This window comes from Phlebotomus argentipes, unplaced genomic scaffold (assembly GCF_947086385.1).
Source record: "Phlebotomus argentipes unplaced genomic scaffold, Phlebotomus argentipes genome assembly scaffold_18, whole genome shotgun sequence".
Taxonomy (NCBI): Eukaryota; Metazoa; Arthropoda; class Insecta; order Diptera; family Psychodidae; genus Phlebotomus; species Phlebotomus argentipes.
In genome coordinates, this window is record NW_026776177.1 from 7,101,124 (window position 1) to 7,128,718 (window position 27,595).

The following is a 27,595-nucleotide window of genomic DNA, read 5'->3' on the forward strand; positions in this document are numbered from 1 at the left end:
AGGGTTTTTTGTTGCTATTTTCACGCTTTTTTTTTATAGGACTACGTTTTGTTGTTTTCTTGCTACATCAAAAAACTGTACTTCTCTCTCATTAACTATTATAGATTTTTGAATGTTTTTTTTTCTCCTTCATTTTCTTCCTGCTTCTTTCATACGAAGGAATATTATAGTTTCTTCTATGCATTTTTTGCTTTCTTCTCCTCGCGTTTTTTTTCTCCTATTTAATTGTTCATCGCGGCAGTTTAAATGAAATACTTTGAGCAATATTTCTACAGAAAAATTACTTCACATTTTTTTCTTCTTTTGATCTTAAAAATTTCCACTCTTATCTTCTATATTTCTATTTCCTCGTCAACATTGAATTTTCTTTTTGTTGAGGCTGTCTTTAAAATATTAATGCGTGTGTGTGTATGTGTGTTTCACGATCAATTTGACGCTGATCCGCCAAAAGTTTATGCGCACCTGTTTGAAGAGAAAAAGAAATAGAGAAAAAAGAGCATTTAATTGAGGATAATTCTCTGTCCTCTCGCACAAAATCACTCTCTCTCTCTCTCTCTCTCGCACAAATGAATGCTAAGAAAATTGAATTAATTAAACAAAAACACTATGGCAAATGAATTCTCTCTTTCTCGCTATTCGTGATGATGAGAATGATTTTAGAGAAATGATGCTAATTTGAGGCGGAATTGTGAATTTTTTTTTCTGTCTATAATTTTTGTCAATGCAAAATAAATAGTCTATAAAATTTTCCAAAATAAATCACAATGATCGATTATATTTACGATACTTTCTGACTTTTCTCTTGGCAAAATGAATGAATTGCTGTCTCGCGTCTACAATGATTTTCCCTCTACGATTTTAGGGATCTTTTCTCTATTTTCATTTTATTAACTCTGTTATATCCTTAATTTTATTATACTGTATTTGTTTAAAAGTACGAATTTGCTGTATTGTTTTTCACACCACTCCACGTTATTATGTACAGAAAATGTTGAGGGCGGAAGGGAGATAAATGCATTGCTAAATTTCACTCCTCGAATTTACTCATTTTATAACATTATATTTTTTTTTGAGTAGAAAAAGAGTTGAACTATCATTTACTTTTCTCAATTACTGCTTCTCATTCAGCCAACATATTACCCATAAATTCACTGCGGAAACGATTGTTTTCTCATGATTTGCTTATCTGTTTTTTTTGTGTGTGTGAAAAAATTTCTCACTGAATCTCTTCCCTGATTTTCTTAACCACTTTTTTTCTTATTATTTTGTTGTGTCTGCAAAATTTGTACACCAAATTTCGTGCTATAGCAACTTTTTCTCACTCTTTCTCTCACAAAAAAGGTATTTTCAACTACGTTAATTCCTGTTTTTTAATTCTTTCTTTTGCTTTTCTCTTTCTCAAAGAAATACCAAGCAATTTTTGCTCTTCAGGACTTTGTTGTCTGGCTTGAGAAGTGATATCTAATGTCAAAAAACAAATCAACATATACACAGCGTCTTTCCATCTTCGGATTACTATAAAAACTGTACTTCAAAGGGTTAAACATGTTTCCTTCACTAGTAATGCAAAATTGTATATACTGTTAATATGTATAATTACTATAAAATGCTGATTAAAAGTGATTATTGTATTGATTGTTTTTTTTTACAGTGACATCCAATTTTCATTGAAAAATGCATTATAAAAATTCTAGTATTTACGCTTTTTCAGTTTCTCAAATACTTCCTACTTTACTTTAATCTCACTTAATGTGTGTGTGTGTGTTTTAAACCTCTGCAGAGTGCATTTGTCTTAAGAGATTGAAGATAAATTCCACATTTTACTCTTTGTTATCTAATAATATTCATAACACTGAAGTCTAAAACTGAGCTAAAAATTCAATGATTGTGTTTCTCTCGTGTGTTGTTTTTTTTCGTGAAGAAATGTTATTTAATGATATGAGAATATAATGCAATTGAGTTTCTTCCTCTTAAATTATACGGTTAAAAATTATGTATAGAGCAAATAAAAGAATTGATTTTAGGGTGTGGGGAAGAAGGGAAATGATGAAGAGATCCAACCAAGAGTGATTGAATTAAGAAATGAATAAAGAAGATTTCTACCAGTTTGCCATTCCCGGTTTGTTCAGTGTCATAAAGTAAATTTGACACGACGAAGCACCTTTGGCACTACTAAAGAACACCTTGTCGTTCCTTTCGCAAAGGAACTTGAGACGTTGAGCTTTCTTGTGCATAAAAACACCGTCCAAGTGTCCACTCTCGACAGATCGAATCTATAAAGACAAAAATCACAGATGGAAAATTGTCAGAGAATGAAGAGGGAAAAATTCCATAGATCAGAGAATAACTCACTTCAATTGCTTTGTTGCCCCAGCCCATGATTTGTCCTGTCCCAATGTAAGCCACAGACGTTGGCATTTCGCCCCACTACAAGAATATAAGAGAGTGCGTTGAGAAATCATGAGAATGTCAGCGGGATTCCGTGAATGCGGAACTCACTTGTAAGACGATGTTCTTCGACACCTTCCCAATGGTATTCACGTACACGCCTTCATTGTCATAGCACAGAAGGAGCTGCATTCCATTCGAGTTGGGCAGTGTGACAATGCAGTGTGGAATTATTGGACCCTGAGTCTGCAAAGAGAACGTTGTATTATTCGGCAGGTGAATAGAGTACAATGCAAAGTCAAAATTGGCATTCTTCACAACAAGACGATGAAAATTCAATTAATATCGCTTCGAAATTAGCCAAATTCACCCCAAAATAGATAATAGATTGAATAAAATATTGAGAGTTTACAGACAAACTTAAAATATCAAGTGCCGAAAGTCGATTTTTCGCAAGGTTTTGTGTGCTTTTTTCCGAACAGTTTGCAAGAATAAACTTTTCCCATGCAACATGTTGCATTTGACTCAATATAGTTCACAATTTGTCGTTCAATGTTATCTAATATTGACTTTTAATACCGACAAAATGTGTGAGAAAACTGTCAATAAAGTCTACTTTTTATACTCATAAAAATTTTCTGCACAAGATTATTTCAGTCAACTCTCATATTTCAGAGCGCAGAGGTTGAAAAATCGTAGAATTTCTTACATGTTTGGGAAGATAAATGTCATAGACTGATGCGGAATCCAAATCAACGGCATGGAAGCCCTCAGCAGATCCATATATCACTTTGAGACGCGATGACTCCTCAATCGTTAAGTCCACAAGTAATGGTCGATGGTGGAGTTCTCCAAAACTCTGCGCATACATTGTTAAGGTGAAAAAAGAAACAGTGTCAATTGAGAATCACCCAAGAAAAAATCACAATAAACTCACCTTAAATGCCATGAATTTGTGATAGGGTTTCGGAGCCCATGCATAAATTTCTATCGAGTCTTTCAATGCAATCACTAAGAACTTGATTCGTTCATATTTAACGATTTTGAAATGAACAGCACCTTGTAAATCACCAACATTGATCCAGCCGTTGCGCCTCTCCACTTGCTGCAAAGTCATAAAAGACAGTAGAAAGTCAATAAATAACCTCAGAACGCAAGGAATATCACACAAGTCTTACATCTGAAAGACCGTCAGTGCGGAGAATCTTGGATTTGAGCCATGACAGATAGTAGACTCGAACGCGGTTCTTCTTTCCCGAAATGGTCACAAGAATGTTCTGTCCTTCCAGCACTTCCATTTGCTGGAAGCGACGTCGCGAGATGAGTTGATAAACCTACACATGAGATAATTATTAACGATGTTCTCTTCTATCGATTCTCTCTCTCCCTCACCTTCCCCTGTCCAGATCTGTCCAGCAACATCAATCCATTCTCCGAGCCGATGAGCAGATTCACACCCCAGAGAGCGGCACAGAGAATCTCCGAGTTGAAGCGCTTCTTGTACTTCCTGATCTCGGGCGTGTCGCTGGCGGCATCGTGCGATGTCGGCGTCACATTCACATTCACGTGACTCTCGCGCCGTGACGGTCCAGATCCGCCGGCGCCGAAGCCGAACGTGAGGAAGCTGCGCTGCTTCTGTTCCAACGCAATGGCATGCGGCGGCAGAGAGGGTGGTGAGAGATTATTTGACGAATTACTATTGCTCACGCCGCCCTGATGGTGGTTCCGCACCATCGACTGGCTGGGGCTGTGCTGCAGCCCCTGGCCATGCACGTGGGCGGAGGAATTGGACACAGTGGATTGCGGAGAGGAATTCGTGGCGATAAAGGACTTAGAGGGTGTGGAATGAATTGAGCTCACGGCCGCGCGATACTGCAAAGAGACAATCAAACAAACACACACAACATATTAGTGATGAACGGCTTGTGGTGAATTCATCAGCAAATATTTCTGACCCACATTATTATAAATGTCATTTGTGAAAGGGAGAAGTGTATTTTAATGAGAAAAGGGCATCACAATTACCGATTTACTACCCTTTTGCCATCACTTCTCCCAATTTGTTAATACAGAAAGTAATAAATTACATGCTTCCTGCTTAGAAAGTCTAAACAAATTCAGCATTGATATTCTACTATTCACCTGTTTAACAATGGGTTAATTTGCAAATTTTTCTCAAATTACACATAATTCACTTGATTGAATTTCCTTAAAACGTGTGAATAGAAGAATGTCGATGTTATAAATTTTGAACTTAAAGAATAACTGAAAAGAATAAATATTTTTAGAGTCAAATGCAATTAATTTTAGCGTCATTTCACGACTGGTAGTAGTAAATAAACCAAAATACGATTAGTCTTTCCAACAATGGTTAAATTACAATTAAACTCAATACAATTCCACCTAATATTAATCACTAACTCATGCCTAGATAGTTGGTTAATCACATTTAGACATCAAATAGGAAAGAAAATGTTTTTAGTGCCTTAAAATAATATTGAGAAAATGGCCATAAATGGATTATTTCTGCCTCATTGAAAGAAATTCCGTCTAAAAACAGTCAACTAAAATCATTTTTACAACATTACTTTCTGTTGGTTTTAGAGAAAATTAAGAGGTTTTTGTTTTTTGGTAAGAACAGTGGATGAAAGTAAATCTTCCGAACAAATTATACAGTGTTTGCTGAATTAATGTCAATGAAATCCAAATAATTGATAAATTGAATTAGTTTGTTTTATAAAGAAAAAAATATATATTGTAAATGTATAAGGAATATTAACAGAGAAAATAAAAGGTGATTCTTGCTTTCTTCTGTGTCACAATTAAGAACAAAACATTATGATGATGCTGAAGGAAATACTTACACAATGCTTTATAAAATTTTAAGGACTAATACGTTGGTGTACTTTTTATATGAAGGCAGCCATCCGAGCTCATTCGATTTCCCAGGAAAGACAAAATAACAATACAAATTACAGATTATATCTCTTCTTTGGTAATTTAAACAAAAAGTACTAACTATTGGCATTTGCATCTCTCACTAATATAAGTAAATATCATTGTAATAATAATAATAATGAAAAAAATACTGACAAATAGCAAGATTAAATACAATTTTCTCACTTTGACCTACTTTCAGAGCAACAAAACTCTCTTCTGCCCGCGCCAATTTATCGATTCCCCGCTCTTTTCGTGAATTAACATCTTGCAAAAGGAGTTGGACAAAGTTTCACTAACTCAATTTGTACTGCAGAATTCTCAACCGAAACTTCGTAATTTTAGTGAAATGCATGGAAAATTATGTTCTTCTTTTTTTTAGTAAACTAAAATGCGATAATACAAATAAAACAGCCACAAAACTATAGCAAACAGTAAGTTTTAATGAATTATTTCAACACAAAAACAAACCAAAACTCCTTGTGGAAATTGTTAATTCACACTCTGACGCAAATATTCGTTAGTCACAAATGTTTCTTTGGCACACAATTTTTTATTTCTGGTTTTCGTCATGGCGCAAAAACAGCCACATTGTCACAAAAAAAAATATAATCAATATTATATTAGCCTCTTTAGTAAGTCCCAAAAGGTAGAATTTATCGCAAAATAAAATCTATTTCGAATTCAATTTCAAAGGAAAAACCTTGTAAATGAACAAATTTAAAGGAAAATCTCCTTGCAAAACAGCAGTTAAGAGAATCTAATTGTAAAATGTAGCGTGAAATAACAGTGAGGAGTAAATCTTACCTCTTCACTCGATGATTTATCGTGGCGCGGCGGCGTTGCTGGCGACGCTTGGCTCAGCAGATCCGGCAAGACGCTGCTCGTGCGAGTGCCAGGTGTTCCTAGACCACTACTCTCACCTCCGCGGTTCTGAAGTGTTTGAACAACATCGTGAGGGGAAGAGAGAAAAGGCCGTATTAGCATAATCCACAACATCTCAAGCACAATCTCAAGGTTCTCTTTCTCATTCTCTCGCGATGATTAAAAACCAGAAAGCCAGAAAAATCTATTATTACACTTCGCATTATTACAAAATTCGATTGCTTATTTTTTAATCAATTTCGAAAGCAGATGCATTTATTAATTTATATACTTTTTTGGTTAAGTGATTGATGACTTTTGACAACAAGAAAAAAAATCACGCGTTTATCCAAAGAGGTAAATTTCATCTCTCTGTCGTTATCACAAATAATTTTGACATCGTTTTCGTTTTTTTTTTATACAAATGGTGAAGGTTCTATTAATGTGGGGTGGGGGAAAAGGGAACACTTTTTTTTCTCTTTCTCATGCCAATTCTCAAGGTGTGTGATAAAATCTACCCATTTTAGAGGCACACATTTACGTACATCACACCAAAGAAGGTGACAACAATTTACATCTCGCACTACAATCTCTCGCTTTTCACTTTCAACAACGCATCACTTTTTCTCTCTACACCACAAAAGAACAGAAGAAAACAGAGATATACATATATTCATGCATTCACTGCAAGGAAAATCGTGTATAACGTGCCACACGCGACAAATATTGCAAATGAGAGCCAAAGTTTATTGGCATGGAATTAGAGGGTGTAAAAGGGGATTAGACTGAAGCATAATTAGCGCTACTGTCACTCTCTCTAAATGGCGCACAAAAGCATATTAAACAAGAAAGAAACTGTTCTATAGTATGGGTAATATTACACAATGTTTTGGTAAATATTGTTCTTCTCACAAAGCTCTCTATACATAATTATAATACAACGCTGGATTAAGTATTGTATACAAAAGTCTGTAAAATTGTTGGTGTTTTTAATATGTTGGAGTGTCAGAAAAAAGAAAATCTTTCACATCACTAAATCAAAAGAACAATATTAGGTAGGCAAATAACACGACAAAAAAAGAACAATAAAGAGAAATTGTAAGTTTTTCGTCAAACAAACACTTGCAGTTATTCAATTAATATTGTTCTTGTTTTTTCTCTCTCTCTTCTCTCTCTCTTTGCCAAAATTTCATGCCATGTGAAATCGATTTCACATCGTCAGCAAATCCAGAGATGATATCATGAGGGTTCTTCACAATTTTGACTCTCCTCTAAACATATAATGCGAAAAAAAGACAGTCTAAAGTCCAATCCTAACCGCCAACATAGAAAGCAAATGGTGAAATGTAATATAGTTTCTTATGTACAATGTTTCACAGCTGAAATCCCTCAACAGAATCCCACGCGATACCATCTCAATATCGTCACAAGACAGAGAAATAAATGAAAAAAAAAACTCCAAAAGAAATTAGGAAAAACAACTGATAATAAGGTTGAGGGGAGAAAAAAATGAGAGAGACAAATAAAAATGGACTCTTTTTTTGCTTAATATGAACAGATGAAGAATTCCTTTACCTGCTGCTGGCCAAATAAAAGTTGCCGCGTGGCCGAATTGCGGATAACAATAACAGATTCGGTTTTCTCACGTCGCGGACGGAGAAAGTCTAAGTGTCTTGCCGGTGAGGACGTTTTGGCAGTCTGTTTGGCAGCATCTTTGGCCGGCGATGAGTCGCGATAGTCGGTGAGAATAGGCTCGGCGCCCACTTTGGGGCGCCTCTGAAAGATTCCACTCGAGCGCTGCGGCGCCACCTGATCGCCATTGCGCTCACCCAGAATGGCCGAGTGTCGCTTGGCCAGCGGGAAGAAGTCCGTGTTCTCGCGCCTGAAGCCGCGCACAAAGTTCAGCGACAGCTTCGAGTCGCTGTCCTGGCGCTTGTGCGCCGCGGCGCCCTTGCTCAGCTTCGCCAGCGCCTCTTGCTTCGCGCGCGTGTTGTTGGCGAAGATCTCACTCTTCACGCGCTCCTCCAGCCTCATGTCCGGCGCCCTCTTCGGCTCGCCCTCCGCCAGAGCTTTCTTCACGTCCTGCGGCTGCAGCGATATCCGATCGCGCCCGCCGCCGCTCTTGTTGCGCTGCTGCTCCAGCGTCCGCGAAGCCGGGAAGAACCTCTCAATGTCCCACTCGCGCAACAACACTCTCTCCTCGCTCTCCTGGCCATCGGCGCCCTTCTGTTTCTACACACGCGCCGCCGCCGCGCATCGCAATCCAAATGGCCACAATATTCATTCCCGTGATTTGTGTGCATTTTTTCAATTTGTTCGAGGTTTTTCACATTTTTTTTTAGGCAAATGAAGTGTTTATGTTTCGTGTGTGTTTGTTTGTTTGTGCAGCAGAATTTGTGTAACCATTTTTTTTGAGAGGGGATTCAATTGAAATTATTAAAAAAATTTCGAGGAAAGGACATTTTTGCAATTTGTTAGGGAATTTTGAGGGGTAAAAGAAAGAAAAAGAAAAATACATCAAATTAAAATAATGAACCATAACCATTTGTTTAAAAAGCAAGGTAATTTTCTCGGAGAAAATCTTCTTCTCCGCCGCGTTCTTGTACATATAAAAATCCGGCCTTTTTCATGTCTACACACAAAGGATCTAACAATTATAAACACCAGTGAAGGCAACTAATCTTCCAACACCAATTCAATGCTTTCTATCATCAAAAATTGTTGTACCGAAATTTGGAAAATAATACTATGAAAAAAAAACTCTCCCAGATTAATTGCAAGCTATCTAGAGACAAAATTAGAATATTCTATTGAGCAAAAATATATTGACGAGGGACATAATTATCGCACAAGACAACGGACTCACACAGAGAGATCAAGTGGAAGCACGGCAAAGGACTCACCCTCTTCATGATCAGCGTGCGATCGCCCTGATTCTGGTCATCGTCATCCGGAGTGGGCGGCAGCGGCCTGTTGGGCGGACCGCCCGATCCGTGGCTTGGCACTGGAGCTGCCGAATCCTCAGACAGAACCGAGAGTCCGGGCCTGTACGAAAATTCAGGACTAACAGAACAAAATTCACAAAACACAAGAAAACGTGGGCGCAAAATAGTCCCAAAAATCAAGAGTAATAAAGAAATGTGGGGATGAGAAAACAGTGAAAATTTCGTTAGAATCTCTCCTAATTTTGCTCATGTGGCGAATGGAAAGTGTGAGAGCTTTTGACGAATGACTCCAAATACTCACAGTGGCTTCGGCGGATCGCTGGCGAGGAGCGTCCCGTCGTTCCTGGTGCCGCCGTTTGCCTCTTCGGGCTCACTGTCCGTGTCTGAACTCTCGATCGGATCCAGTGGATTGACGATGGACTGCGCATGGTGATTGTTTGGCGGCGCCGGTGCTGGCTTCGATGGCACAGATGATGACGAATTCGACTGACGACTGTTCCTTGGCGGCGCCTCAGGCTGCGCCTGCTGCTGCTGAGACTGTTGAGAGACGCCCAATTCATTTAATTGTGCTGCTATCATGTCCAAATCCTAGCCGAATGGGTTTCCGTGAGTGAACAAAAGGTCTCCTTATACTCATCATATTTTCAATCAACATTTGGCATTCGCATCGCAAAATCTCCACTAAAAAAGCCCATCATAGCTCTTAGTTTAGCCATTTTTTTTCTCATGCACTCCTGCATTTTTTGCCTCTATTTCTCCATTGCACTTGGAAAAATACTCTGTTTTATGTCAAGTAAAGCAGTAGGAAAGAATTATTTCCGGTCATTTGTCACAAGAAGACCTTTTGATGCACTTTTTTGGATCGTTTCTAGCCAAAAATACACTATTATTGCGAAAAATAACTTTGCTTAATTTATAGGCGCATAAAGAAGAGTTTGATACAAAGCGAGAGAGAAAGGAGATAAATAAATGCAATAAACAATCATGTGCAAAATTACAAAACATAAATCTATTGCTTGATAACATACCTCTGGTCTTCGTGGTGGAAGCTTTACATATTTTTGCGTTACATTATCACAGATAGATTATACAAATAAAATATACACACAAAGCCAAAAAACAATTTGAATGTGCAGGAAAGACATTCACGAGCGAAATTTTTGATTTGTGCATAATTTTTGTTGTTGTTGTTCGTGTTGCCAAGAAGAAATTTGTGAAATTGTGATTTGAATTTGTAATTCGACGACACAACCATGAGAGAATTTGAAGAGGTGTGTGTATTGTTGTTGTTTTTTTATCAAATTGTGCAGCAGCAACATTAAATACATTAATATTGTGGGTGCGTGTGATTTGAAGAACAAAACAGCCCGGGAATACATGGAACAAAAAGAAAAAGGTGTAAAGCAAAAGAAATATGAGAAAAAAATAAAATAATATTTTACACTATGACTTTCGGCGAAGAGAATGAAATTCTGGGAGAATCTCACTCTCCAAATTTATCGTGCAAATATATCAACTTTGCTCGCGCTGGTTTCTGTGATGAGATGAGAAAGTGTGAACAACATTCCACTTACCATTGGCTTGAACATGTTCTGGGAATTCCGCTGAGCTTGCTGCGGCGTCTGCTGCTGCGCCTGCGACGAGCCAGAACTCCTGGGCGTGGGCGGAAGCGGTCTGTTGGCGTGCTGCGATCCTTCCGGCGCCACAATCAACCTCTGCGGCAGAGCCGGACGCGATGGCGGTCCAGGCTCCTCGATGGCCTGCTTCTCGGCACGATGCTCGCGCTGTGGCTTCTGATTCCTGATGGGCTGCGGCTGTGGCTGATCCACGCTCTGCGCCATTGTCCTGCCCTCCTGGATCTGCTGGAAGTTCCTCCGCAGCGTGTCGCCGCCCGGCGCTTGGATGATAGACGACGGCTCTCCGGCCGTCTGTGGCTCCTCGTCGTCATTGTCCGATCCCGAGTACCGATAATCCTCGCGACTCTCCTGCTTGCGCTTCTTGCACCGATCAATGTGATCCTTGAGCTGAATCCGCACCTGTCGCTCAGTCGGTTGCTCCTTGATGAAGGGATGCTTCAGTAGTTGCTCTGTGTAAGGCCGCTGATGATAGTCTTTCACTGTGTGCAAAGGAAGATTGTGAGTTTACATAAATTCCCATCTAAAATTCTCCAATTTGACTTCCTCTGCTGGACATTTGCCAAATAGTTCATCGTCATTGCATATTGCATTAATCGACACACACGCACAAATATATTTAATGGAAATCTGGCTTTCGTGCCTCACAAAAGTCTCTTGATTCAATCTTCGGTGCAAATTGCTTATTTCACTGTCTCTCACCCTGTCTCATTGTTTCATGCTAATTAACAAAATAAAGAAATACACCAATGGCATATCATTGAGAGACAGAAATTAGCGTCAAATGATTTTTCCATACAACAGACAGACAAACTCACACACAACGCTGTGCATTGAGGAAATTGCAAGGCAATAGATATCAATCTTTTCACATGCACTCGCGAAAGAGACACTCTTTTTTTGTGCGCAAAGGAGTGTTTCGCAAAGATGAATCATCTCACTTTCTGTTAATTGAATTTAATTAATAGAAATCATGTGAAAAGGAGAAGTGCATTGAGAGACAATCCGACACCGCGGTCAAGGTCTGCTTAGTCTGCAGTCAATTACTACCAATTGGCAGTTACAACTAAAAATATGCTTCATTGCTTACCAAGAACTGTATCGATGAATCCCTGAAATTTCTTCGACCACTTCCTCGACTTTAAACGTGGCGGTGAGTTTCTTGGAATGAGAAAGAGTGCTCGCATGGGATGCAAATCACACAGTGGCGGCTGTGACTCTGCCATCTCCAGCGCTGTTATGCCCAGTGACCACAAATCACTCCGATTGTCATACGTTGCATCCGGATTCTCATCGCAAGCAATCACCTCGGGCGCCATCCAATACGGCGTGCCTGAAGAAAAACACACACGCGCTCAGTGATATTGATTTGCGAAACCTCTGCATGAGTTTCCCCTCCTTTCAGGTCTCACAGACTGCTGGAAAAACGCACATCAATTTGGCAAAGAGTGGCTTTTGCTGTCCGAAATCATATACTTTAAGCCAAGGATTAGGGTTGGGAATGTGAGATGTGCTATATGAGTGTCCAGAATTTAAGTGACACTCTGCGGTTGTCTGCTTTTCCACATCGCTCACGGTGTATAAATTTCATCCACATAATCCGGAAAATATGGTGTGATGATAAGTAGTAAATTTTTAGAACACTGTCTCTAGAGTAAAACCATAAAAACTCACCAATAAACGTATTTCGACGTCCTATCGTGCGATCCAACTGGGCAGACACACCAAAGTCCACCAGCTTCACCTCAGCATTGTCCGTGAGCAGGACATTCTGTCCCTTGATGTCTCTGTGTATCACCTTGTTTGTGTGCAAATAGCTCAAACCACGCAAAATCTCACGGCAAATGTACGCTATCCACTCCTCCTTGAGACTCTGACCTTTTGTCGACTTCACCAGATCCGTGACAGATCCCGCGCCGCAGTACTCCATCACCAGCCACAGCTGATCATCCTTGCCGGCCGGCGATTTCTTGATGAAGGCCCCATAGTATGTGGCGATATTGCGATGATTTGAGTACTTCTTCAGTACATTTATCTCTAATTTTATCTCCTGCTCCTCTTCCTCAGTCACATCCATCACTTTAATTGCGGCCAATTGGCCAGTCTTTGTGTGGCGACCCTGCAAAAGCACGGAGAAAAAAGGAAAAGAATGAGAGAGTGAATTGAGACATCATTCAGAAGCCCGACAAGACTATGATTCCTCAAGAAATCTCACAGTTTTAAAGCACAACTTGTTGTCATAGCCAATAACACTCACACACTCACATAGATAAATTCAAAATCCCATTTCGAGATTCAACCCCGAGCCACATAGGAAATACGAAACCAACAATATCCGGGAGTTGCAACCACAAAAACCAAACACTCTCAGCCATAATTTACTTCTTTCAACCACCCATTTCCAATTTTCTCCAATATTCCAACTCCGCCGCGCTCATTCTCTCTCTCTTTCTCTTTGCGCCCCTGCCCTTTGGCATGGCGTCACAAATTGAAGGAAAAACACGACAAAATTCCTTCACTACACATCTTTAAACTGTGATTTATTTGCCTCTCCTCACACTCTTGCACATAACATTTTATTGAGAAATGTGGTTTGAAGAAATATATTCTTCTTTCTAAGAAAAAAAAACACCACATCGAGAAATCTATTATTATTCCAATGTGCCTACAAGACACTTTTATTGCCATTTTTCTTCGCTCTCCACGCAATAACACAACAGCACAAACACACTTTACCCTGCCATTTGTTCACCTCTACAACACCTTCTTTATTCCCGATAAACTCTTACTTCTCCTAATCATTTATCAATAAAGAAATGAACAATGGCTTTTGCCTCTGATTGCGCAAACGATTATCTATCAATTTACTAATTTCTCGGAGAAAAAATCACTCACCTCTCGCGTGAAGTGAGGCCACTTATCAATTTACATAAAAGAAAAAAAAACTATCTATATACAAAAAAAGCTGGTTCAATAAAGTGCTGAGAGATAAATTGACTTTCATGAGAGATCAGCATCGCGCTAGAAGATTTATTTCCTAAATTAAATTAAAGTTGCACACAGAAAACCAAAAGAAAGAAGGAGAAAGAGAAAAACACTCATTGATGACTGACATCAAATGAGCCATATTGAGGAATTTCATGGTGAAATGAAAGCAAAAGAAGAAAAGAAAAGACTATCATCAAAGTGAAGGAGGAAGAAAAGCTCAACTCTCTCATTTGCAATTGAAAGAATCTCTTTAATTAAAAGTTCGAACCGTGAATATTTCTGTCTTGATAAATTAATGCAGAATCATAGTGTTAAACACGTTTTGATGCATCGCACACGTATAGTATTATGCATATTGAAGAGAGTGAGTAGAAAAAAAAGATGATAAAGCAACCACATTTTCATAATCATTTCATGTACTTTCACTTTTTATAGTCAATTCAACACTTCTCCAATCACTGCAGCTCAAGTGATCTCTCATTGGCAAAGCCAAAATATTTTATCACTGCACTCAAAGAGCAGAAATACGCTCTTCAATTTCAACCAATGCACACAACCGCAAAGAGAAAGGAGAGATAGAGAAAATGAATTTAAAACTTCCTAATTACATCATTCTGGCAAAGTGGAAATGAATGTTCTGCAGCAAACTTTGGCATTTGCCATTCAAATGCTAATCCATAATCTTATCACACTTGTCAACTCCACATAATTTCCAATGAATCGCATTCAATTGGAAGTATGCAAAACTATTCGATAAAGAAAATTAGCTAAATTCTCAGTGAGAATCACATTTCAGGCATGCCAGAGAATATTGATGTGAACTTCAGAGAAGATATTCTACTGAAATGACACAACTAAAATGATAAACACTTCCTCTGTGTGTCAAGAAGTGTGTGTGTGTGAAAGAGAGAGAAGTTCAACAATTCTGCATTTAAACTTGACTGAAGAAGATTGACGTACAAAAATGCGTCGAGGGAAAATGTTACGTTTGTTCTGTATTTAATTGATAAGACAATTGTTTAATAATTAAGTATTTCAACCGTTGTGAATGCAATTCAAGCAAATATTTCAATCTAACTCTGATCAGTTTAATGACTCAGTGCGAAATTGATGGACTTTTCCTGAGAGATTTTGCTCTTCCAAACCGAATAGAAATCTTGAAAATTCTTCACACAATCTTCTATTAATACAAAATCGACGAAATCTCACTCTTCCTGTGTAATTTACTCACTGCTAATCACACACAGTGACAAAAAGGTAAGCAAACAGTGAGTCTTTGACACATTCACTGCGGGAAATAAATTTGTGACTCGATATAAAAGTGACTAAACGATGCGATTACAAATTCTTCATTCATCCACAATTCCATGCTTCAAAGTGTAAAAGATAAAGAGAGAGACGAATGTGTATTTGTCAATTTGACGCTGAATGTGTTCCCTCAATCAATTCAATTAACCCTATTCTTGTAATCAACACTGAATTGAGAAGTTGAATTTCACCCAACAATGTTGCTGAAAATAAAGCAATTGGACAAATAAAGTCATCAATTGTAAGAATTCTCACTTGTACTTTTTCACAGAATCTTCCATTCAAGTTCATTATCAAAGTCAACGTCACATGAATTACGCAGAAAATTGTTTCTCTCGCATTTCCATGGAAAGTCATCGAAAAAAATAAAACAACAAACGTAAGGCGTATTTAACATGAAAGCCGACCTCATTTTTTTGCCTCTCGCACAAATTTTCTATACGCATAAACACTCAGGCAATTGACAGAATCTCGTCACATATTACTCTCCATATTTTTTTTACATCTTCAGTGTAATGCAATTAAAATGAAACACGATGTTTAATCATTTGGGAATATTTGATGACCCCAGCGAGCAAACATATCTCTATCTCTAAATTGACTCACTCGAATATTTTCTCCAGATTTTCATGTGTGCTTCTCGCATTCTCTCTCACTCTCTCACTCTCAACTCGTGGCGTTACAGCTATTTAATGCTAATGACCTTTTGCACACATAATGTGTGCCCACCATTTACGTCACAAGATTGCACTATAATGACTTGTGTGTGGCGATAAAGTTTTAGCGATGTCAGGTCAAAAGGCCATCAAGAGTCTCAGGGAAACAATAACAACGGAGGAATTGGCAATATTGCACTCTCTAAACCTCCGCCCGGAAATTGTCAATAAAATGCACATTCTCAAGACTTTAATCATTTCCTCAAAACCCATCCTCTGTGCGGATGAATTCAAGTGATTCACTTTTTCACTCATTATGTGCAAACATTCAAAAAATTCCTTCACCATAATTCGGACGCCCAATTGTGGTGGGAAAAGTTATAATTTTTCTCTATAGAAATTGGGTATGAAAAAATATAGCATATGTATAAATTTTAATACAATTTAACCAGTGAATGTACATAATATTGTAATTATTTGCATGTGTAAAATTACAATCACACGTTCTAAATAGCTTATTGTGAAAAACATCACTCTTTCTCTCTCTCTTTCCCTGCTGTGTTGTGTGTGTCTCTTTGGCACTTCTTTTTTTTCTCAGTAAACACTAATAAGCTCGTATTTTTTCTCCACCTCTTTTTTCTCATGGTTCTTCACAAAATGAATTGCCAGAGAGCAATATTTCTCATAATGACTCAATTTTTACCTCCAAGCCATACATATAAATTTAATAGGAAAACTTTCATATCAATTAGCATATCGGGAAATTAATTTTGCACCTCGTCATTTCAAGCATCACCACAGAGACACTCACCTTATAAACTTGGCCGTATGTTCCATTTCCTACGACTTCAATCAACTCAAATATTCCAGCTGGATCCTGCAATGAAAGAGGAGAGAAAAAAGACTGTCTGTAAATATTTGAAATGACTTTATCACTCTTCGCTTCTCATATATGAACTCGTGAGCAGGAAAAAACGCCTCAATATCTCATGTATCTCATGACAGCGCGAAAGAAAGTGAATGCGCTGATGCTGCCTATTGACAAAAAGAGTTGCAAAATATGCAAAATATCATCAGACGCTGGTGAGATAAACAAGTCACGGTGGCAAAAAGACGTGAAGGATGTCGTTAGAGTGCGAAAAAATCATAAATTACACATCAAATACGATCCAATTTGATCACTTTCCATTCACTTCCATCTCATTTCGCCCGCGACTGTGCTTCTTGCCTTTTGCCATCTCGCCACGCACTTGAAATGTGACTCAATTTGATAACAAGTGCGTGGGTGTTGAACATATTAAAAACTTCAGCCGCAATTCCACCATTTATATTTTACAATTCGTGCTTTCTTCCCCGTGCTTCCCCGCGCCTGAGAGATAAAAGAAGTCACAAACCCAGAAAAGAAGGCTCAACAAGTCTCTCAATTCTCAATGCATTATTTTGACCTTTTCAGCGGGTCAAAATACTCTGACAACCAGATTTTTTAATTCATATTTCTGTTCACTGTGTTTTTTCTGCTCTTTCACCCAACTAAATGTGCCTTGATCGAACGACAAAAATTCGTTGCTGAAAAAAAAGCATTGATTGCACATAACACACATTTACACACAGTGAAAATATATACAAAAATCTCTTTCATGTTTGTGCGCACAAAAAGCACATCACACAGAAAATAATCAAATAAATTAATTCGCGCAAACTTTACAGGTTCATCGTGTCAATGACTTCCAGGCTTAAATTGGGCAGAAATTCAGCAGAACAAAATAAAGCTCATTGATAAACATTAAAGTTGTAGGAGAATTTAGCATAACCCGCTCTTTAAATGCCTCCCATTTAAAAAATTCATATCGAAAAGCCGGAGAACACCCGAGAATTTCCTCCTTTTTCGGGTGTGTCACTCTGCAACATAATAAAATACCCAAAATAAATATAATAGACACCCCAGAGAGACTCATATATAACCACTTATTAATTATTCAACGTGTCTAACTCTATCATTTTCACTTTGTCGCGCTCCTTTTCACTCCCAAAAGTGTCATTTATTCCGTTTCAAGTCAGCCCTCATTTCGCCCCTCCGCGCATAAACACACTGATTTGACAGTGATGAGAGTCAAACAAAAAGAATTCACACACCCTTCCGCGCTCCTCCTTTTGCTCTCTCTCAACGTCTCTAAAATGTATATTTTCATAACGTCGCAGACAGAAGAATTTTCCCCAAAACTCCATTCAGGAGAGACTTGAAAATTCTTCCCCTTTAACTTTACAATATACAATTCACATTGCTACAGTCGATTATGCTAACCATTGTGCCCGACGTATTCAATATTACATCGCTTGACTCCCAGAATCAGAGTTGAAAGACACTCAAAAAGAGATAAAAACGCCTGCAATCGCGATTGTATGATAAAATGTGGCAGAAATATGATGAAAGCATATTTTCGACCATTGCATAATATCACAGAGGCAATTGACAATTTCTTGTCTTCCTTATTTCTCTCTGTCTGCATTCCCACGCTTTCATCCTCAACTGCAATCTATGCACTCTGCAACTCTCTTCGCACAGGCAAAGAGAGAATACAAAACAGACGGGAAAGAGTGACAAAATCCATTTTCCACTGTCTTCCCGAGATGAAAAATCAAAATTTGTCGAGCAACTCAAAATACACGCACGCGTTTCATGTGTGCGTCGGGTTTGTTATCAACAATGCCACAGAATGAATTCATTTCACGGAACACTGGAAACATGTCATCAGCTGAATAAATAAATCCCAAAAGAGAGCGGCTTAATTTATAAATATTTGTCCGCGAGACAAGAGAATTGGTCGTATCGCATTTTTGCTGTCCAATTGACGGATGATCTATATATTTTTTCCAACAATCAAATCCAACAACATTTTGGGGCAAAATCGAAATTGTCAAAGTTGCAGAGAGAGAGAAAATATTGTGTGTCACTCGCCGTGTGGAAAATTTTATTCACAAAATACACATATTCAGTGCATTGCATTCAAGGTGAAGGCATTAACAGGTGCTCGAGTGGAATGAAAAGCCAACTTTCCACGGAAGGCGCCATGCGGCGATTCACCCACGCAGCGACGAAAAAAAAACCCACTCGGCGCCAAAACCAATCGATTTGTGTCGCACATAAAGCTCTTTATACCATATGAAAATTCCTCCTCAAACTCCCCCCTTCGCCATTCCACACTTTGCACACCTTTTCGCCGTGCCATCGTGTCTGCTTGACCACTTTTTGCCACTCTGCAAATGCATCGATTTATTGCAGAGTGGCAAAAAGTTGCTGTCTCGCACCCCAAAAACGCGAAGACCGTGACAAAGGGATCAGCTGAAAAGAGGTTTATTGTTATTTTGCAAATCGCCACATCCCTTTGTCACACCTGGAAACACATTTCTCCCCTTTCACATGGATGGAATTTGGCAAGAGCACCACGGGAAAATATAGTGACACGAGAGAGAAATGGGTTGAAGTCAACAAGAAATATCAATTTGACACTAACAGCAAATACAAGTTCTGATAAGATATGTCGAAGACGGCTAAGAGTCAAAGAGGGAAGAAAAAAAAAACCTTAAACGATAAGAATGATAAACAATGAAGGAATGCCTATAAAATCAACCGAATAAAGAACCCATCAAAAAATACCCCAAACAAGATCAACGCCTCTAATTTCCTCCCAGCAATTACACACTCTCATCCGCACTAAATCCACACAAATTCCCAAGAGAGACTCTTCTTCGCGCTCAACTGCAAGGAAGTTTTATAAATAACTGATTAATAGTTGGGGAAATACTTTTGTATATGCTTTGTATTTATAAAACTGGTGGAATAAACGACCAAAATACAATTGTCGTTACAATTCCAAAATGCATGACGCTTCGCCAGTGCGAGTTTTGTGAGGCACAGAGAAGAATTCCTCTCCACTTTTCCCTTTTTTCCAAAGCTACATAAGAGACCGGAAAAAAGAACCATCGCTTCTCGAAAGAACATTATGAAGAGAGAGAAAGTTTAAGAGGAAAATCCTCAGCAGAATTACCAAATAGCTCTACAAAAAGACAAAGTGTCGAAAATAAGGAGGAAGATCATGAAGCAATTTCTAATTTTGTCCAGAACAAACAGAAAAACAACCAATTTGTACTTATTTTCCGCCCCTCAAACACGGAAAGGGACATTTCAACACTGGGGATACCCTCGAATTCCACCCTCTCGACAGACAATTTAATCGATGATCCTCTGCAAATATTTACTGTAAAAATACAGCCACTCAAAAGTATGCTAAACAGTCACTTTAACTTATGGAAATCTTGCTTCTCGCATTGCAAACATCGGCCTTGACGGTGAGAATTTCAGGCGATGGGCAAAAAAAGCTGCGCGACCAATTAGAGAGAATCATTTTCACGAATTATCATCACTGGTTAAACTTGAAGAAGTTCAATTATCTCAAGTGTTTTACCGCATCATGTTCTGCATATTAAAGTCGCCAAGCACACATTGGCGCACAAAGAGTGAAACTTCCTCATTTGATTACACGCCTTTTTGGCCGGATTCATTGCCGAATTAGAACAATTTCTCATGTTCTAATTTCCTGGGCGTCAGATAACAAACATATTAGAGTCGCATTGGAATGTAAAGAGGCCAAAAGAGGGCCTTAAATGTAGGTGAGCCACACTTTATCAGCTGTTTTATCGGACTTTTGCTGTCAATAAACTCGCGAAAAAATGCCGCAGAAATAACAATGAAAGTTATTCACTTTTTTTTCACCAGTTTTATCGCCACAAATGCATGCACGTCGAGTGGAATAATCTTCCCGTCATTCAAGTTAAGGAAAACTCCAAGATAATAAATAACATTCGAGGATATTTAGACGCTGAATTCAGTGCAAAATTTGTTTCTTTGTTGCTTTATTCCGCGATGCTGTGACAAAGAATTTTATGTCTAATTCAATATAATTCTGATATTACTTGAGAAGCAGTTTTAAGAACCCAATTAGCAATTCTCTAACTGAGTAATTAAGCTAATGAACTCATAATTAGAACTCTATTAGACTTAAGAATCAGGAAACTATCCTTCAATCGTAAAGGAATTGATAGAATTCTTTGATTTTCAGCCACTTTAGCCACTATTCAGACTCGTGTAAAAGGAGAAAATCTGAGAATCAAGGTGTGAAATGTGAGTTTATCTCCCATTTACTGCAACATCCGTTTGTTTCTCTTATGTATTCACTTCTGCATATATTAAAAATGACGATAATCACGTGTTTTCTGTGGATTTTAGGCAAGTTTGAGGCATAAAACCCAAACTGTTGAATCATTATTCAATTGACCCCTGAACCACAGTCTCCTCTTGAGCAGCTCCAACTCAAGCATTCTGTGACGAATTTGATCCAGTTGGATGTCTTATTGGTTAGCGACCTCTCTTCAGCTGCCGCGGAGCCCGAAGAGTGTCTGAATCACGGCGGGCGTGTGTGTGAGTGCGAAGACGGCACAAATTTATTCAGCGAGAAGGTAAATTGACTCATGCCATCGATTGGAAATACACCTCGGAGTCCAGCGAGACTCTGGATGGCTTCTCCCGAGGAGAGATTCGCTCAATTGCCGAGGGGAGGAGATGTGTGTGGGAAAATTTCTCCCATTGTCTCGCAGCTTCATTTTTCGGAATAAATCATCTCTCGAGGAATCCGCGCGCCTCACCCTTCGCCCCGTGCGAGTCTCCCGGAACGCGATTGCGCACACGACTCCGCAGGCACTCGCCGGCTGTGCCGCGGGGCTCCCGTGGGGCGCCCGCCGAGGGTGTGCGTGTCGCGCGAGAGACGAGGAAGCCGCAAGAGTGACGGATTGGAAAGTGAGGCTCCGCTGGCTGGGTTTGGTGGAGAAATTGTGGGAATTTCGTGCCGAGTGCCACGCGAGCCGCCTCTTCCGCGTCTCCGTGGCGGCGAGCTGCGGGCGCCCCCGGAGGGCCTCCGGAGGCCCGCACCGCCGGAGCCACACCTTCTTTTGCGCGCACGAGGGCGCGGCCGGGAGACGGCGCCCCCGCAGCGGGGCCCCATCGGCCCGGTGGCGCGGACAGCATCCCGGAAATTACCTTGAGGGCATTCAAGTCGATATCGTCGAGCGAACAGTTCACAGACGGAGCCATTTGATGCGCCATTTTGCGACGACGACACTTTTTCTCTCCGGACACGGAAAACAACAGCAAAAGTCCACGCACTCGCCAGCCGTTCTCCGCACTTGTAGCACACTCCAACCACCCACTTGGACACCTAAAACACCATCAATTGCGGCCTGGGCACACTTGGCGACCTCCTCGACACTCTTTTCTGCCCTTTTTCACGCACTCACTCAACTTGACGGGCTGTTTTCTTCTCTCCTCCGGACATCTCTCTTGACAATCCGCACGACTCGCGCTCGGCTCGCGATCGTGCCGTCGATGGCCCGTCGATGAACTCGGCGACTTGTCGCGCTAGTCGCTCAGAGCGTGTCTCGGCTATTTGCCTGCCATCAGGCGCCAATTTTGCTTCAAACCTTCAAATGCGCCCATTAAATTACGCCGCGTAGAGAAAAGAGTGGTTTAAAGATTACTGTTTTTGTCCTTTTAATCTCATGCTATTTATCATTTCTTCACTTCTGGTATATAAATTACAGGTAAAATGTTTGAATCTATATAAATGTATCGTCAAAATTATGCAATGCGATCTTCATCGCGCGCTTTCGGAGAGTAAATGAGAGACAAAACCAAAAATACTCGGATAAAAGTCACAATTTTGATTAAATATACAAATTTCTATCTAATCTTCCTAAGTAGAGAACTTAACAATCTCCAACCGCCAGCGAATCCTCGACTGAAATTACTATGCTGATGCGAATCTCGCTGGCAGTCAATTCTTGTCTCATAATGTTTTTCACCTTATAAAATTTCTTTATCATTCTACATTTTTATCATCTTCATGTAAATATACTTTCTGTTAGTATGCTTAATAGGTTTTTTTTCTTTCTGGTATCTTGTCAATTATACGTTAGTATTGAGGTTAAAGGTAGAGAAGCTTAAGATCTAGAGTTAAATCACTGTTTATCTCACTTTGAATTCTCTTTTTTTATCAATTTCTCCTCTCAAAGAAGCAATGAAGCGTAATTTTTTTTGTTTTTTGAAAAAAGTTCAACTAGTTTTCTCATCATTTTTTCATCAATAAATCACCTAAATAGTATATAGAGTCTAAAATGTTCTCTTTTTTGTTTTAGTAAATAACTCTAGTGATTGGATACGTTAATGGGAGAAATTTTCCTTTATGCTCAAAAAGACAGTGTTTTTCATCTCTCTTTTTTTTTAATTAAGATTGTAAGAAGAGTTAAAATTTTGGTTTTATCGCATTCGATCGATGAAAAAGTTTTTTTTATATGAATCAAGCTCGAATTCGATAAATATTCTTGTTTTGAAACTTTCTAGAGAATTTCTTGTTTAGTGCTAAAGTTCGGCTATCAAATGGTTTATTAGCAACTGTTTTCTCGCAATTTTTACTAATCATATTTTATTTACAATTTTTATTCTGACTTGTTTCCACACTCAATTTCTCCACACTCTCCGCTTTCTCTTGCTTGTATTATTTTTTCACATGAAATTTAGAGAAGAAGAATATCAAGGACGGATTTGTGCATTAAAACGTGTTTTCTTTTTATCATATTTCGCTAAGAGAGTTTCATTGTTTGCCAAAAAATGTTTTTTTCAACGAGTTTTTCATGAACAATTTGTGCAGAAATGCAGCGAAATCAAGTCAAGAAGCATTCTATCAATTTAATTTTGTGCGAAAAGCTTGTAAAAATCACGAAGAGTTTGGGGAAAATGTCATCACATGTGAGAAGAAATATGATATGAAAGTGATTTTGAGGCTTTCTTTTTTAAACTGTTCCCAAATTTGCTAACAGACAAAAATGCCACAAAAATTGCCCTTTTGCGTTGGAAATTTGGGAAAATATCCTCGTGACAGTGAATTATTTCGATGCGTCTGATGAAAAAGATGTTCAACAATTTATGAAAAGTCTGTCACAATTCTTGCAAAAATATATATGAATTTTTTTTTCTCATTAAATATATAGCCTAACAACAGGAATATATTGTATATTCAATTTCTTCTTCATTCAATTCATTCACTATTAAGATAAATTACAATAAAATATCCCAAGAATTTATCAAAAAGATTGCAGCAATTTGTGTCACGATTGAAAGTCTTCAAAAACATTTCAATCGCCCAAGCAAGATTTATCTTCTTAAAAGTGTGCTTCATCAACAAGATTCCATAACAAGATGTATAGTTTATAAGGTATTTTTCTTCTTCCTTCTCATTCTAAATTGTTATTTATAGTATGAAGTATATTTGTGAAGATTCTCATAAGTTGGCATCGAAGGAAATCAATCAAATATTGGAGGTTATATTTCGATACTAGTCAAGATTCACTACTGATAAGGATAGATTTTCTCTCCCCTTTTTACTTCTTCACATCCGGGATGAGCGATTGTGTGAGAAGAATCAGAGTATTTACACTAATGTTAACAGATAAAGACTGTGAAAGACTTTACACTGGTAAAAATGCACGGTATAATCAATTGAATGAAGACAGTTTTTGACTATTTTGAAGTGTCCATCAAAGTCGCTCATCCCAAAACCATCACCATTCATAAGTCATTCGGTGTCTATTTATAAGTACAAAGTCAATTTCTTAAAGCATACATCAACGTTTGTTAACTTAAAACTATATCGAGTGTTGATTTTCGTTGACAACAATAAATTACAGATAAAATAGCTCTCTTTCTTCTTCATCTTCTGTTTATCTAATTCTTTTGATTGTATTCAAACAAGGCATAAAGAGGAGATGCAACGAGGTAAAAAACAATCACTTTCCAACAGACTTGCGGACACTCGCGGCGCCCCAAAAGCATCTCAACACCCCCTGAAATCCACTAAACAGGTTAAAAACACAAAAAATCACTTCGCAACGAGCGACGAAACGGGGGAAAAGAGGGAGAATCGCGCGCCAATCGTCTACTTTTTAAGTCTTTTCGTAGCTGCACTGAGGATGCTCCTGATCCTGTCCTTCGTGCTCGCGACACCCTTGTCGCCTGCATCAAATTCGTCGTAGTGCTTCTTGGGCACGGCCGGCACGTGCAGGTACAGCGGATCGCGCAGACGCCGCAAGTCCTGCTCCACGTCGGCAATCTCGCGACGCAGCTGATTGTACTGCATCAAGTCCAGGCCCTGCTTCTTCGCCCGCTTGTGCATGTCAATGAGGAATTGTCGATCTCGCACGTCCTCCAGCACGTATTCCTGCCGCGAGAGGGAAAAGAGGAAATCATTCATATTTATGGCACGAGAAGGAAAACACCAGAGAAATTCCAGGAAAATGTAAATTGTGAGGGAAAAATTCCATTGCAAAAAGTTTTGATTGAGTGAAATTTCATAAGGTTCTCTCTCTCGTCCCTCTCCTTCGTAAAGAAAAGAGACGAAAAAGTTTAATTGTTCCATGCGCGAGGATTTTTTCTCCATCCTCCAGAGGCTCACATTTCATTGCTGTCAAGAGGAAGAAATCTTGCTGCAGATGAAAAGAATTTTGCAGCGAGAAAAGATTGAGAATTGAATCACAATAGATGAAAAATGTCTTGAATTTTTTACTTCTCAGTGCAAAATTTGAATTTTCTCCACTGAATAAATTAAGCAATTTCCATTATTGAACACTGAAAATTGTTAAATCAATCGATAAAGCGTCAGAAACAATTCAATTTGACATTTTTCTCTCACTGCACTCAATTCCCATCTGATTCTCTATTCAAAAGCTCTTCCAAGGAGTCTGGCAAATTTATTCATTTCCCATTTCAATCATAAGATAACTCATAAAGCACGTTCTTGACGCTTCTCGAGGACTCTTCAAGTGACTCCAAAATTCATAAGGAATCTCATAAGGAAGAAACACACTCGTGAACCTTATTAGGCAATGGAGGAAAAAAAGCAATTTCCCTCGCTCGACATCTTCACAAGAGGCAGAGGAAAAGGATGAAAATACTTCGTTCGCTCACCTGTTTTGTAATACAATAATAAGCGTACGCCGCCATAGCTGTGCCATATGTGACGAAATATGTGACTGGCTCCATGATATCCCAGGAGTACTCCCACCAGGTCAATCTGGCGATTATGCCGAACTGCACAGACATGAAGCCCAGGCCCACCCACGTGAGGATGTTCGTCCTCTTCACGGCCTTCGCCTGCAATTCGCACTTTTTCTGCAAAGACAGCAACGATAATAAATAAACAAAGCAAAGGGTGAGAAAGAGAATTTGCCGAGAGGCAAAATTAAATGGATTTCCAAACTCTCTGAAATCTCTTTTGGGGGAGAAAAGACAAACAATATTGAAGGGGGCATAAATATTGCATTAAAAGCAGAAAAAGACACACACACACACACACGACAGAAGGAAAAGCTCAGCTAGATAAGAAGCCTTTTCCGCCTTTCCACTGAGGAATTGAAAACATCCCACGAATCCCTCATATATTCTACCGAAAAAAGGTAAGAAAAAGGAGTGCTTTCCTCTGTCTCTTCCTCATTCTTCCACCCTTTTCGAGCTTCCTTCCTCTTCCCATCTCCCAAAGTTCCTCGATATTCTTCATGTGCGTCTCTCGGCTCAAACATACCTTTTCCAGTGGTGTAATTTTACTATTCAACTCCTCGAGTTTCTCGTGCAACTCCCGTTCCTTCTTAATTTGATGCTCACCAACATTCAGAGCTTCGTAGAGCTGCAAAAAATAACACATTTCATATATGTACAATTGAGAGAAGTTGAAGTCATGTGAATAAAATAGAGACCTCAAGTGCCAACATTACAATCATTTTTAAGAGAATGCGAAAAAAACGAACACACTTTCAGTTGAAGGATGCAAATGCATCCTCGTCACAAAGTGCTTTTATAGTGCCATTTCTAAAGCACCCAACTTCACACTCATACGAGGAGTGTTAATAAAAAGGGCACTGGAAAATGCATGAAAAGTTCCAGTATTTAATTTATATTTCTCACACGATATTTTAAACGTTTTAATTACCATCACAGACATTGTTTGCCATAGCAATAAAAGTGAATTTTCTGCAATTCGCCTCTGCAGATATTGAAATTTTAATCGCCCTCCTCAAAAACATTAAAATTCAAGGTGGAAAAGAAGCCATTTCACCATCGCATATCTGTTCTTTTTTCCCCCTCATTTAATCTCACATTTCTTGCCAACAACCATAAAATCAAAATCAAAGAGCTGTGCAATTATACAGTTTAATTTGCAGCAGCTCATTGGTGGAAAAAAGTACTTTATTCAACCAGAAGCATATTCTCTCTATATTTGATTCTATATTGTTATAATCACGAAACATTCACGCCGCGAGAGAAGAAGAATCGCGATGGCAAAAATCACTGCAAATGCGTCGCGCATTCAAGATAAATCACTGATTTCAATTAATGTGCCATGCAGTTAAATTTATATCTCAATTATTCAGCGCCCGCAGCGAATTGAAAGTCAAGAATTCGCTTTTTTCTCCCTCTCTTTCTTTCTTTCCTCTCTCTCCAAATGAAATCGAGGGTCAAGTAACTATTTAGGCCACATTAGCTTCGCCTCGGGAATAAGCGCGTAATTTGGTTCATTAGAATGAATAATTCCAAACTTCTCATTTTAATTGCAAAATTTCAGAACTTTTCCTCCCACTTTTCAAATTGCAAATAATATAATTAAATTTATCAAAACTAAAACATTCTCATTATGTTTTCCAATTAATTCAGATGCAAAACTTCGTCGTTTCTGCACTGAATTCACAGCTAGCCAAAAAAGCTATTTTTCCCTCCTAT

The 27,595-nt window shown here is 38.8% G+C and overlaps 2 protein-coding genes across 10 annotated transcripts in view; both read right to left on the reverse strand.

Moving 5' to 3' along the window:
* Positions 1–17: 17 nt before the first annotated feature.
* On the reverse strand, positions 18–22,114 carry LOC132261092 (serine/threonine-protein kinase mig-15). Of its 9 annotated transcripts, none has more exons than XM_059759636.1 (18): positions 21,812–22,114; positions 16,532–16,597; positions 12,443–12,887; positions 11,859–12,101; positions 10,709–11,250; positions 10,163–10,183; positions 9,436–9,671; positions 9,093–9,234; positions 7,765–8,421; positions 6,133–6,258; positions 3,781–4,260; positions 3,567–3,722; positions 3,326–3,493; positions 3,098–3,247; positions 2,500–2,634; positions 2,353–2,427; positions 2,104–2,273; positions 18–462 (listed from the first exon to the last, which is right to left on the reverse strand). In XM_059759636.1, the coding sequence occupies exons 1-18, from the start codon at positions 21,875–21,877 to the stop codon at positions 453–455; spliced, it is 3,888 nt and encodes a 1,295-aa protein (XP_059615619.1). In that variant the 5' UTR covers positions 21,878–22,114; the 3' UTR covers positions 18–452. The 9 variants fall into 9 exon arrangements, with proteins under 9 accessions (XP_059615619.1, XP_059615621.1, XP_059615617.1 ...); XM_059759638.1 differs by having other exon boundaries at positions 3,781–4,023; positions 9,093–9,252; XM_059759634.1 differs by having other exon boundaries at positions 9,093–9,252.
* A 554-nt stretch (positions 22,115–22,668) lies between these two features.
* Positions 22,669–27,595, reverse strand: part of LOC132260414 (calcium uniporter protein, mitochondrial) — a 43,151-nt gene continuing 38,224 nt past the window's right edge. The window contains exons 5-7 of the mRNA XM_059758494.1: positions 26,403–26,504; positions 25,790–25,993; positions 22,669–25,043 (exon numbers count right to left, since the gene is read on the reverse strand). Coding sequence (XP_059614477.1) covers positions 24,762–25,043; positions 25,790–25,993; positions 26,403–26,504 — 588 coding nt within the window. The 3' untranslated portion in view covers positions 22,669–24,761. The remainder of the gene's footprint in view (positions 25,044–25,789; positions 25,994–26,402; positions 26,505–27,595) is intronic.

Excerpts from the sequence above, each read along its gene's own strand:
- LOC132261092 (XM_059759634.1), bottom strand. The coding sequence starts at position 21,877 with ATGGCGCATCAAATGGCTCCGTCTGTGAACTGTTCGCTCGACGATATC. Across the intron at positions 12,102-12,442 it reads ACGTCGAAATACGTTTATTG|GCACGCCGTATTGGATGGCG; the intron begins GTGAGTTTTTAT and ends GTTTTTCTTCAG. Across the intron at positions 9,253-9,435 it reads AGCGATCCGCCGAAGCCACT|TCCTGAATTTTCGTACAGGC; the intron begins GTGAGTATTTGG and ends TTGTTCTGTTAG.